The sequence below is a fragment of the Lutra lutra genome, chromosome 14 (genome assembly GCF_902655055.1).
Source record: "Lutra lutra chromosome 14, mLutLut1.2, whole genome shotgun sequence".
NCBI lineage: Eukaryota > Metazoa > Chordata > Mammalia > Carnivora > Mustelidae > Lutra > Lutra lutra.
In genome coordinates this window covers 22,815,525-22,829,639 of record NC_062291.1, presented here as the reverse complement: position 1 = coordinate 22,829,639, position 14,115 = coordinate 22,815,525, and the positions used below count along the sequence as shown (strand labels likewise).

The 14,115-nt window shown below is 39.0% G+C and overlaps 1 protein-coding gene across 2 annotated transcripts in view; it reads left to right on the top strand.

Moving 5' to 3' along the window:
- Nucleotides 1-13,047, top strand: part of SLC16A9 (solute carrier family 16 member 9) — a 54,014-nt gene extending 40,967 nt beyond the window's left edge. For both annotated transcript variants that reach the window (XM_047702804.1, XM_047702803.1), the window contains 3 exons: nt 7,020-7,115; nt 9,575-10,492; nt 10,919-13,047. In XM_047702804.1, the coding sequence (XP_047558760.1) occupies nt 7,020-7,115; nt 9,575-10,492; nt 10,919-11,097 (1,193 nt within the window). In that variant the 3' untranslated portion in view covers nt 11,098-13,047. The remainder of the gene's footprint in view (nt 1-7,019; nt 7,116-9,574; nt 10,493-10,918) is intronic.
- Nucleotides 13,048-14,115: the final 1,068 nt, after the last annotated feature.

Genomic DNA, 14,115 nt, shown 5'->3' with positions numbered 1-14,115 from the left:
AATAAAATATTTTTTAAGAAAGGGGCTGCACTTGGATATCCTAAATTTATTTATCTTTTTTGGTGCTTTAAGTTACCTTCCCACAGTTTCATTTCTAGAAGTAGATTTTTCTGGAACACTATATGCAATTGCCTGTCCTAACCTTTGGTCAGGATAATAAATCATCTTGGCTCAGCTATTCCAAGAGGTGGTTCAAATACTTGCTTTAAAACATACAGAAGGGGAATTCTCCCCAAATAAGTGAGAGACAAGTCCCTACACTACAGTGACCACTATCCTGGTTTGCCCAGGACTATTGGGTTTTCCAGGATATGAGACTTCTAGTAGCCAAACAGGGAATGTCCTGGGCACTGGCCCTTCCCCCGACAGCACACAGTGTCAGATTCTGTAGCTTCACCCATGTTGTTTTTTAAGATTGCCATGTTAAAGTGCACTGTTACTAAAATGTTTCCTTCTCATTAAAGTAATACTGCAGGGAAAAGTTTTCAAATATAAATGTAGGGGTTTGATAGATATCCACTCAGTTACATGCAAAAATATGTATATAATGGCAGGATATTTAAAACAAATTCATGGACATTTTCAAAAATACATATATGATTTCAGATGTTCTATTGCCTGTCTTCCTAAAATAGATCAGACTTCTACTTTGCATGCTTTCATTCACATATTAGTTCTTTAGAGATGCTTGCTTTACTTATTCTAAATTTGAAGTGTTTTATAATATCAGAGGGTTTTTTTTTTATATCAGAGTGTTTTACTTCAGTTATATTTTCTCCTCATAGCTCTCTTATTAGTTTAATTGATGTAGGTGGGTTTTTTTTTTTTTAGTTTATATGTAAGGATTGAGAAAAATGAGAAAATGAGGAAGTTTAGTGTGATTTGCCCAAAGCATCATCATCCTTTAATGCATAGAAGTAGCAAATTAGTTGTATCTTTTTTCAAACCATATAATTCTAATTCTGTCTTTCTAATGAGGCTATCCTAATGAATTAATTAATGTAAAAGAAAAAATCTTTAATATTTTTTAAGCTAAGATTTAGTTTCTGGCTAAAATAAAAAGTAAAAAAAAAATCAGCATCATTGAAATGGGGAACAGATATAAAGAAATTATTTAAAAAATACATACGGTGTGCCTGGGTGGCTCAGTGGGTTAAGCTTCTGCCTTCGGCTCAGGTCATGGTCCCAGGGTGAAGACTCTCTGCCTGCCTTTCTGCCTACTTGTGAACTCTATCAAATAAATAAATAAAATCTTAAAAAAAAAATAAAATAAAAAATACATATAATACACACGTACATACATATAGAGTGATTGTGTTTGTTATATGTATAGAGACACAGACAGGAAGAGAAAAATTTAAGAGCTCAAATGAGATTTATGGGAAAAGGTAGTAGACTAACTTCTATGGGGAGTTCATTCAACAGATTTTATTTAATTTTTATATATATATTTTTAAGATTTATTTATTTATTTGACAGAGAGAGAGAGAGAGATCACAAGTAGGCAAGCAGAGAGAGAGGGGGAAGCAGACTCCCCGCTGAGCAGAGAGCCCAATGTGGGGCTCGATCACAGGACACTGAGATCATGACCTGAGCTGAAGGCAGAGGCTTAACCCACTGAGCCACCCAGATGCCCCTATTCATCAGATTTTAGAAATACTCTGTGCCGGGCTTGGACCTGGAACCAAGATACTTGGATGAATAAGACACAGCCTACCATCAGATAGCCCATTGTCTAGTTGGGGGGATAAACTTGTAGTTTTGCCACTTGTGGATGAAACCAATATTCCGTGCTGGTGTCGTACGTACCTATAGGGGAGGGGGTGCTGAAGCAGACTTCATGCAGGAGTTTATGTGTGAGCTGGGTGTGGAAAGACAAGTAGGATGCGGTCAGGTGGGCATGGGTTTCGAAGGGGAGTGGTGGGGGGTGGAAGGAGGAAGCTGCAGGAGTGCAAATGCTCAGAGGTGTGATATAGGGTGGATAAGAGTGTTCTTACAGATACTTGTTTAAGGACTACAGAAGTCATGTGGATAGGAGCAAGCACCTCAAAGCCTGGTATGCACCAAAGGACGACAAAATGTTTTTATACAGACTTGACTGTAGGAGTGTGACGTAATGATAATTGTATAACAGCGGCTTAGAAGACAGATTGTTGGAAAAAGAAAAAACAAAGAAGACAGATTGGTGGAAAAAGTACTGGACGTTTGAGATAGCGATGAGGAAGCGGGGATTCGGCTCAGAAAAGATGAGGAGGTGAATGGAGGCAGTGGCGGGGCCCAGAGAAAGGCTGATAACTTAGGTAGTGAGTGTGATGAAGAGCACGGGTCTGGTTTGATGGGAGGAGATGAGGGAAAAGAGGCCTCGGAAGTTGTGGTCTTGCCCAGAGGTGTGTGAAATGGAACATAAGGTGTGGAAAGGAAATGTCAGAACATGTAAGTACATTTTGTTTTTACCTACTTAAGTAAAGGGAAATGATAATATTTCAGTAATGTTCGTGCTTTGAATTGCTAATATAGGTATTTAGTTTAAAAATTATACTGCAGGCGGATGCCTAAGATAGTCTTCACTCATTCTAGTCTCATTCTTTTTGTTGGACCCCATGGAGCTTTTGAAATTATACTTGTAGATATTTATTCTGTTAAAATTAACTGTATTAAAAGCTGAGGAATTTGAAATATGTGGTTAGTAATTCATTTAAAGAGAATAACAAATCCAGTACATGATAACATAAATAACGTAATTATTATGAAAAATACCCCTATTTTCTCAAAAGAAAAACAGAATTTAGTGAAAAGAGCTGCATTATTTTGTAGTTTTGCAAATCTCTTTTTAATGTTTGGCTTCTTAGAAGACTTCTGGATTCTCATATCGGCTCTATACACAATCTATTGCAATCTGTTTTTTTGATTGAAGTGTATGAAGTAAATCTAGTCACATACAAAGATGTACGTAGAAAAGGGAGGATTTTTTAATAGCCTTTTCAGGTAATTATAGATATTCTTCTTTGGTACTATATCAAAACTTGATGAGGGATGGTTTTTCAACATTAATTGTAATGTGGAACCTGGTACCACATCAACATACTTTTCATACTCTGTTATATTAAGCCCACTTATTTATTCTGCATTTTTCTTTTTCTTTTTTTCATTTCTTCAGTGATTCATCACTTACGCAACACCCAGTGCTCATCACAAGTGCCCTCCTTAATAATCACCCATTAGCCCATCCTGCACCCACATCCTTCCATCAACCCTCAGTTTTTTCTCCAGAGTTAAGAGTCTCTTATGGCTTGTTTTCCTCTCTGCATTTTTTCTTTTACCCCTTCCCATATGTTCATCTGTTTACTTTCTTGAATTCCACATATGAGAGAGATCATATGGTATTTGTCTTTCTCTGACTGACTTATTTCACTTAGCAGAATACTCTGTAGCTCCATCTACATCGTTGCAAATGACATGTTCTGCACTTTTTAAACAATTTTTTTTTAGATTTTATTTATTGATGTGACAGACAGAGATCTCAAGTAGGCTGAGAGGCAGGCAGAGAGAGAGAAGGGGAAGAAGGCTCACCACCAAGCAGAGAGCCCCATTTGGGGCTTGATCTCAGAACTCTGGGATCATGACCTGAGCCGAAGGCAGACGCTTTAACCCACTGAGCCACCCAGGCGCCCATGTTCTGTACTTTTAACAGATCTTCATTCAAGCCTCATTTTATAATAACATGAATTGGTTATTTGAAATATATTGGTTCACTGAGTTATGAAAGAACTTGTAAGTGTTGACAAATTTCATTATAAAACATCAAGAATCACTTTTGTTACTATCACCAACAGACTCATCAGAAAACTTTATATATTGGGAAGCTGTCCAAATTCATGGTCATGGATACAAATTTTCTAAAATTCTATTTTTTTTCCCCTGGAATGTTTGGATTTTATCATTGGTAACAGTTAGTGCCAGTTGTCTCCCTTCTTAGTTTGTTTTCAAAAAGATGTCTGCCAAATATGCAAGTCTGAGTAACCATAGTTTTTCTGTTAGACATTCTTTCAAATACAAATGGTTACACAGGAGAAGAGGGGCGGGCTCTTTGAGCTGGCAACTAAAACAATTGCATAAGGGCTTTCCCTTATAACAATTGTCATCCAAATGAAGCATTTTAAAAAATTTTTGTTTGTTTTTATTGTGAGTATGTGGTTAGGTAGCATAACCTGATACCAAATTTTGGTACCAATACCTTGATTTGTGCTAAGGCCCTTGTGGTTATACTCACCCTCTATTTTTCCCCCTCAGCATAAATGTAAACACAGTGAAAAAAAAAGCAGAGATCATGTATTACAGTAGTCGCCCTTTATCCATGGGAGATACAGTCTAAGACCACCAACAAATGTCTGAAAACATGCATAGTAATGAACCCTATGTCTTCTCCTATATGTACATACACACCTATGATAAAGTTTAATTTATAAATTAGGCACAGTAAGAAATTAACAATAACTAATAATAAAATAAAACAATTATAACAATATACTGTAATGAAAGTTATGTGAAGTGGTCTCTCTCTCAAAATACCTTACTGAACTGTACTCACCCTTCTTGTGATGATGTGAGATGATAAAATGCCTGTGTGATGAGAGGAAGTGAGGTGAATGAGATAGACACCACAATGTAGTGTTAGGCTACTACTCACCTTCGGATGGTATGGGAGGAGGATCACATGCTCCTGGACTGCGGTTGACTGTACGTAACTGAAACGATGGAAAACAAAACTGCAGTTAAGTGGGAGACTAGTTATGACTATGATGAAAATAGTTTTGACTTTATGGACTCCTGGAAAGATCTTAGAGGTTCTAGGGACCTCTCTTCAATAATTTCCAGTTTAAGGTCAGCCTGATTCAGGTGTAGGAAAGCATCATGCTACCTTTTTTTTTTTTTTTTTTCAGATTTTATTTATTTGACAGACAGAGATCACAAGTGAGCAGAGAGGCAGGCAGAGAGAGAGAGGGGAGGAAGCAGGCTCCCTGCTGAGCAGAGAGCCCAATTCAGGGCTCAATCCCAAGACTCTGGGATCATGACCTGAGCCAAAGGCAGAGGCTTTAACCCACTGAGCCACCCAGGTGCCCTATCATGCTACCTTTTTGAAAAGTTTAAGGAGAAAGCATTTCAAATTTCTGCGACATTAAAAAAAAAGTGAAATAAACTTAACTGAAACCCATGGCTGTGACATAATTTTTAAAAACGGCTTTTTTTGTCTCAGGCTAAAAGTTTAAAAGTTGCTGCTTCAACTTTTCTGACATTGACATTTAGCAATCAGAAATGTCTTTTTTTCCCCTTGTCTCTAATGCCTAACATTTGACAGAGCCCTAACAAGCAAATCACAGAAAAGTAAATTCATTCGCCCTCCCTAGGCTTTCTGACATATAGTCTCAGTTAAGGGTGATATTTTTTGGTTTTGAAATTGGTTGTTTGGAAACAGTTTTATTTCATATCGCAAAGTGTCCCATATACACGTAGTAACTGTGTAAATCAATCCATCTCATGTTTTAGTTGATATTTTTTCCTTTAAATCATATAAAAAGGGCACTTTGTTATAAAAAGTTTACTTAAAGTGTAATTGTTTGGGGCGCCTGAGTGGCTCAGTGGGTTAAGCCGCTGCCTTCGGCTCAGGTCATGATCTCAGGGTCCTGGGATCGAGTCCCGCGTCGGGCTCTCTGCTCGGCAAGAAGCCTGCTTCCCTCTCTCTCTCTCTCTGCCTGCCTCTCCATCTACTTGTGATCTCTCTCTGTCAAATAAATAAATAAAATCTTTAAAAAAAAAAAAAGTGTAATTGTTTTAGTTTATCTCATTTCTTTAAGAAGACTTTTTATGGAATCCCAGACGATCCTCAAGGTCTTAGGTTGTTTAAAGTCTTAATTTCCTAAAACATACAGTATATTTGCGAAGCCCATGTATTCTTTGTAATCATAGTTTAGGTACCAATTAAAAGTATTGAAAATGATCTAACTCATTAAATGGGCAATGGTTAAAATCCAGTTTTTGAACTATGGCTTATGTGTTTTTTATAGAATAATCCCCAAGAGCAGATAATGTTGTGGAAGAAAGGCAAAAAGTCATAAGTTAGAAGGCAGAGGAAAATTTTATGAAAGACAAACTGGGTTTATCAGGTGCTAAATAGGGAAGAAAAGATGAAGTTAATAAACAAAAGCCTTGGAGAAGATCTAGAGATAAGTATTGTCCTTTGATCTCAAGAAAGGGAAATTTGGTAAGGTATTTTCTTTTTAATTATAAAAGAATTTCAAATCTACAGAAAAGTAGAGAATCATATAGCAACTGTATGCTCCACTTAAATTTGACAGTTGTTAATATTTTATTTTATTTGCTTCCTTTTTTTTTTTTTTCCAAAGATATCTTAAACTAAAGACATTTTACTCCTAAATAAGGTAGTTTGCATCTCTGAAAGGAAAAAACTCACAAACACATATTTTACTGTGTTGGGATGATCTGAGAACCCCAGAGGACCTGCAGGGGGGCCTTTGTTTTGTATACTGGGGTGGGCAAATTATAAGCCTTCCTAAAATAGCTTGGACCAGTGAAGGGAAATTTCTTAAATTGTTTAGAGCTCTTTGAGGAGGAAGGGATGCTGAGCTCAGGGCGAGGACTTGGAAGAGAGACAGAAGGGGCATGTTGGATAAAATTTTTTTATTTGGTAACGTAACCATTTTCTCTCTCTGCCCATAATGTCTTGATTTAAATTTGCATTATTCATTCATGCCTTAGCAATTGGACTTTTTATTTATTTTTTTAATTTGAACCCAACCTTACAATGGGTGTGGAGTGAGAACTGAGCCTACCCAAATATATTCATTAAGTGTAAAGGATCTGGGAGTCCATGCTCCGAAGAGTTTTAGCCAGTCACAAACAGAACGACCTACAGGACATACTTAATTACTCTTCTCGGTTTTTGTTTTTTCATTGAAGAACCGTAGTCCATCTGAATTTATGCAATGTCTTCTTATGTTTAGGACTCGGATGTGGATTATTATACACGGCAACAGTGACCATTACATGCCAGTATTTTGACAGCCATCGAGGCCTTGCCCTTGGCCTGATTTCAACAGGTACATTTTCAAAATAAATATAACATTATCACCATCCATCCTTCTAATCAAAGTCAAAAGTTACCAAACACAGATGTTTAACCAGCCCCTTCCCAGCTCCCCCTTAGGGAGCACCATTTTTTAACTCTAGTCCCAGAAGGAAATGTTATTTTCAACTGTAAATAAGTGTACAGCTTCCAGAAAATCCTAGGATACATATACAAAAATCTGGGGAATTTGATGACCAATATAATGAAGGAAAGAAAAGCTGATGGGCTTAGTCAACTGAGAGACACAAGCTGGTGAGAGCTTTACTCAGAGAAGCAGAGAGCACTTGGGTGAGGCCCCTTCTGTCTGAGAGGGGTAGCAGAAATGCCAGGAAAGTGGAGACCCCCGGGCTCTGTCAGGAAGCCTGATGCCGCCATCTCGCCATCTCCACTTACTGCAGAGTGTACAGTTTTTTCAAGAGTCCTGATTAATGAATGCATCTCCCTGGCCGTGTGCATATCCTCAGGACAGGCTGTTGACTCTTGTTCTTTAATAATCAAGAGATGATCACTGGGGGGCACGGGGTGGATGTAAATATAACAGCCTTCTGGAGTTCCTCTGATGCTTTAAAGTCGTGTTGTACTTTTCAGATGGACTTTTTCCTACAGTGTTTAGGGAACTTACCAAATTTTCTGTGGCCAAAAACTTTATGAGTCTGCTTTGGAGACAGAGCTGCCAAGTTTGGTAAAAGTTGTACATTTACATATGCTACTTACTCGCTAATGAGCACGTAGTCCTGGAAGGTCACATTTCCAGAGAAACCGAGTAAGTTCAATGATCTTTCTGGCAGCAGAATCCAAACAAATGTTTTATTCCTGAGGCTAACCCAGTGGCAACAAAGTGATTCCAGATTGAATTAAATGGAGCGGGATATTTACTGAAGGTGGTTAAAGGAAACATTGCCAGGTGAGAAATGTGAATCATGGTCTGAGAGGAGACAGGGCCAGAGTCTGAGGACACAGTTAAGGTTAAGGCTGGACTGGGAGAAGAAACAGCAAAAACAGAAGACGGAGAACCCAAAGCAGTTGGAATGCAGTTCAAAGAACCTTACAGGCTGTCGCACAGGGATGGGAGGGAATGTGAGGGCAGGCATGAGCCTGAAGGACAATAGGGCTTATCTGCTGTCTGTTTTTGTAGGGGCATTAGAGTGTAGCAATTGCACAGACCCCGGACCCAGACCACCCGGTTTTGAATCCTGCCTGTGTCATTCACTTGCTGTCTGGTGACAGACAAGTTATCTAACCATTCTGTCCAGTTAACTGTTGTGTTAAGCTCAGTTTTCTGAACTGTAAAATGGGAATTATAGTACTCATCACATCAAGTTATTGGGAATATTAAAGGAGCATTCGTGTAAGGTACACAGCAAGGGCTCTAACGCATGGAGTCTTATAATTATGACCTAGGTTTCCCTTAATGTCCAAATTTATGTGTGCCGACCATGGCAGAAATTGTATGCTGTATGTTCTCACTCAGTCTAGAAGAGAAGGCCTAAGGGCTTGGGCCATGGAACACTGAAGTAAAAGTGGATCAACTCTGGACACCTAAATTGGCAGAATTAAGGAGTTTTTAGTTTCAACTCACAGGGAGCTCAGTGAGGCAAAATTAGGGAGAAATCATGGATCTACTTAGAGTGATAACAAGTCCCATGGACTAAAACACAAATGTATTTCTCCATTCTGGAGGCTGGGAATCTGACATCAGGATACCAGCATGGTGGGGTTCTGGTGACAGACCTCTTCCAGGCTGCAGAGTGCCATTTTCTTGCTGTTTCTCCACACGGTGGAAGGGGAGGTGGTCTCTCAGAGGTCTCTTTGCTGTGGGTGCTAATCCCGCTCATGAGTGCTCCATGGGCTCATGACCTCATCACCTCCCAAAGGCCCCACTTCCTAATACCACCATGTTGGAGGTTAGGATTTCAACATATGAACTGGGGTGGGGACAAGGACATTCAACCTACAGCATCCACATTCAGTGAAAGAGGACAAGCAAAGCAGAAATCACAGCAGAAGTTTTTAAACATCGAAAAGAAACCAAAAATAAAAGTATGTGAAATATTGTGACCTCATCGACAAAAAGGAACATGGTGTGCATGAAACAAAGTTTTGAGGGAAGCGATCTTATCCCGTGGTGCACAGGGGTTGGTAACGAATGTCCACAGCCCAGAGCTGGTCTTCTGCCTCTTTTTGGAGAGCTCATGGGCCAAGAATGATTTTTACATTTTTTTGGTTAATAAAAAAAATCAGAATAAGGATATTTCAGGGCATATGAAAATTATGTGCAATTAAAATTTCAATGTCCATAGATAAAGGTTTATTGGAATATAACCGTGCTCCTCCCTTTACCACTCTTATTTGACCAGTATTAATAATGGTTGTTCTGAGAGTCTCAAATTGTAAGAGATTAAGACTGAATAGCTCCCATTTCCTTTTTAGGTTCAAGTGTCGGACTTTTTATATATGCTGCTCTGCAGAGGTTGCTGATTGAGTTCTATGGGCTGGATGGATGTCTGCTGATTGTGGGTGCTTTAGCTTTAAATATATTAGCCTGCGGCAGCCTGATGAGACCCCTCCAGTCCTCTGATTGCCCTTTGCCTGAAAAAACAGCTCTGGAAAGTGTACCAGATCAATCCTCCATTTACAGCGAGAAAGAAAAGGACCTGGAAGAAAACACAAACATTCCTGGAAGGAGCTACAGTGCTGAGGAAACTTGCAAGAGCGCCTTAGCCAGTGGTGGCCAGAAGCAGGAGAGCCTACTTCATAAAAACCCAACAACAGGGGCGCATACGAAAGAGGCCGAGACGTACAAAAAGAAAGTCGCAGAACAGACATACTTTTGCAAACAGCTTGCCAAGAGGAAGTGGCAATTATATAAAAACTACTGCGGAGAAACTGTGGCTCTTTTTAAAAACAAAGTGTTTTCAGCGCTCTTCATTGCTATCTTTCTTTTTGACATCGGAGGATTCCCACCTTCATTGCTTATGGAAGATGTGGCAAGAAGTTCAAATGTGAAAGAAGAAGAGCTTATTATGCCTCTTATTTCCGTTATTGGCATTATGACAGCAGTGGGTAAACTCCTCTTGGGGATACTAGCTGACTTCAAGTGGATTAATACCTTATATCTTTACGTAGCTACCTTAATAAGCATGGGCCTGGCCTTGTGTGCAATTCCATTTGCCAAAAGTTATGTCACATTGGCAATACTTTCTGGGATTCTAGGGTTTCTGACTGGTAATTGGTCCATCTTCCCATATGTGACCACAAAGACTGTGGGAATTGAAAAATTAGCCCATGCCTATGGGATATTAATGTTCTTTGCTGGACTTGGAAATAGCCTTGGACCACCAATTGTTGGTAAGATATTTCTTAAAGTCAACCTGTTTCACTGCTCTTCTTTGTAACATCCCTGGATATAGAAATCCAGGTTGTAAGAGTAGCACAGATTAGCACAAAATAAACCTGCATAGTTGTCTCATGGTAATGATTTATTCACCATCACTTTGATAAAGTCAAAAAGGCCAGCATACTTGCTCAGGGATTTGCGTTCCTTTTTTTTATTTGGGAGAAACTCAACATACCTGTTTATCCTTGTCCAAAGTTTTCGGGAGGTTCTTCTCTGCTAACTCCTAATAGTCCATTAGAGAGTACATGGGGTACTGTGTAACCTGGTCCTTACCACGTAGCTAAGACTGTAGCTAAGACTGATGAAATTAGTGGAGGAAGAGGCTTCCTCTTCATACGCTTTCTATCCAATTCACTTTTTTCTTACTCTCTTTTCAGGTTGGTTTTTTGACTGGACCCAGACCTATGACACTGCATTTTATTTCAGTGGCTTCTGCGTCCTGCTGGGAGGCTGCGTCCTGCTGCTGGCCGCCCTGCCTTCCTGGGTCACGTTCAACAAACTGTTGCCCAAGCCGGCTCCAACAACCTTTCTGTACAAAGTTACCTCTAATGTTTAGAGGAATGCTGGAAGGCACTACAGACTTTTCTCACAGCAAGATTTCACTGTGGCTGACTCTGAATGAAAAAAAGAATTTTTTTTTTTTAACAAATCCCGTTCTCTATGTACTGTATATGTAGCTTCTATCTCTTGTATATATTTTTTCCCTTTTTTTCTTTTTGCAAGAAGTGGGACTATTCTGTTTTACTATGACTCATGGATTCTTGATGTTGTAAAAATTTGGGCCTGCCTCGGAAGGCTTTCTCTGCGTAAAGAAATATAGTTTCTCTGTAGGCTACATTAGTTCCCCTGCAAGGAATCCAGAGGGGGCTCTTCTGTTTTAAACCTGATGCAGGCAGCATGATGAGATCTATGTGAAGGCCATTAGGGACTAAATCACTCTCCTCTCTATGTTACACCGACTAGGACATGAAAACAGTTACTTCAATGGCATTAAGAATTGTGGTGGAGCAAGCCGATCTTTTTTTTTTTTTTTTCCAAAGATATTTTAAATTATAGTCACTAGTTTTCACTGTTTGATTTTATTTACCTTGAGGCGGCATCCCCTGTTTGGACCCACTGCGCTTAAATCGCTTAAATCGTTTCAATTCCTAAGGTGTTTCCTGAGAGGCAGGCAGTCTCCAAACAGGGACCCTCCCCACAGCCTTGTGTCATGGTTGGCTGCCAGAACCATGCTCACTCTTCTCTGTCAGCATCCACGCGACAAATGTTTCCCAGGAAGTGTTTCCCAGGAAGTGCTCATTTTACCTGTTTGCAAATTGGAAATGCGTAAACCATTCCATTCTGGCAAAGGGGCAACATCCATTTGCTTCGGGCACAGTGGGAATGAACTGCAAATCCTTGCGTAACTTCTCAATGAAGCATTTACTTGCCACTATCAGATTTTACCACTATCAAATTTTAATTCAAGGCCAGAACTAAAACGTGTGTGTGTGTGTGTGTGTGTGTGTGTGTGTGTACTCCAAGTCTGTGTGGGATATGGGAAGAGAAAAAGGCAGTAAGAAATTGATACCCTGATCCAACGTTATTCAATCTTATAAAAACTTTTTGGAAGAAAATCAATGTTTAATAAATGGACATTTTTCTAAAGAAATATATTTTTTAAACTTGCTATAAGTTGGAATCCTCTAGATGGTTTAAAAAAATATAGATACCTGAGAACTACTCTTAGAGATTTTAATTCTGTAGGTCTAGGCTGTGGGCCAAGCATCAATATTTGTAGTGAACTCTTCAAGGAATTCTTACAACACAGCCGGGTCGACAATGGCTGTTATAAGACTGGCAATAGAGAAAGAGTCATTCTCTTAAATAAAACACAAAAAAGCAATAAACCATTGAGGTGAGGGATTTTTAGAAATAGCCAACTGTGGTTCTTTAAATAGGACTCTTCCTATTTGCCAAAATTGTCTTTTCATTTCTTTTGAAATATGTAAGATTTTATACTTCTATGTTGCCTTTCTTGGAAGGCGCCTAAAGCACTTTATAATCATGAAGCCCCACCACACCTCAGTGAGGTAGGTAAATAGTACTTTTCTATGCAGTAAACCTGGAGTGTGGGGGAATTTCATAACTGAGTTAATCCTACTCAATAATGCAATAATGGGGCTCCAAAGTGCCTTTGGACTTCTACTCCATACTCAAACTTCTGGAAAGTTTTCTGTACCTCATTCTTTAGTCACTGTCAAGGTTAGTAAATAAAACAAGTGACATTTTAAAAAGTTAAACCGAACGTTTTAGTGTTGAAAGTTCCTCTTTGCCAACACTGCATTCAGGAAATCCTATAACCTGAAAAAATTTAACTTTCATGACATCCTCGCATTCATCAGTGTTGATAATTGTCCAAATGCATCTTCCCTTTGTCTACTAATGTCATCCAGTGTGTGCATTTTCCATTGTCTAGGGAATGAATTTTATGTTAAAATAAAATATTTTTTTTGCTTGTTTTGCATTGGTTTGGTTGCTTTTTCTCTTCTTGGCCATCCTCCTCCCCCAAATTGCAGTGACATTTCACTGAATGTAGAAAAATTAATTACCACATGTTCACTTCAGACCCCAGAATTGGGTGATTGGGCCTCAACATTTTCAAGTCAATCTGCTAAACTATTTTGACCATTGCCTTCCAGAAAGCTAACATGCCAATACTACAGAATCCTTTTGAGGAAAAGCAGATAGATTTCTCTTCGAGATTCTTAATAATGATCTTGGCAATCATTAACGGATTTCTTAATAAGTTCTAGGCACATTATATTATTTATCTTTCATTATAGCCTTGTGAGGTGGGGATTTTATAGTCTTCATCATATGCTACAAAACATAATTATCATGATATGGACAACATGTATAAGTAGCTTCCAAAAGCAAAATGAAGAAAGTTTCCACTAAACCCTCTGATTTCCAACACACTAGGAAATGGGACTTCAGTGGGAGGGTTACTATAAAGCCAATCCTTTAGTGAATAGTAAAGTCATGTTTATGTGAATAATTATTCAAGATTTGCCCATTTCCTAAGAATTAGCATTTTTAATTAATTAATTAATTAATTTTTTAAAAAGAATTTATTTATTCATTTGACAGAGAGAGATCACAAGTAGGCAGAGAGGCAGGCAGAGCGAGAGAGAGGAGGAGGAAGCAGGCTCCCCACTGAGCAGAGAGCCGGACTCGGGACTCCATCCCAGGATCCTGAGATCATGACCTGAGCCGGAGGCAGAGGCCCAACACACTGAGCCACCCAAGTGCCCTGAATTAGCATTTTTTAAAAAATTGAAGTATCTGTTTGTGTTAGGGGCTGAACTCATAACCTTGGGATCTTTGGACTGAGCCTGCCAGGCGCCCCAAGAATTAACATTTAAAAACACACTTAATGAAAAAAAAGAAGAAGAAAAAAACACAGTGAAATTACGTTGATTAGAATATGATCTTTCTTTGTGACTCAAATGGTATTTTTTAAACTTCCAAGTGCCTGGAGCTGTGCTGGGGACGTTGCAGAATTCCTCCTCCTTTCAGCCTCTGCCTCACT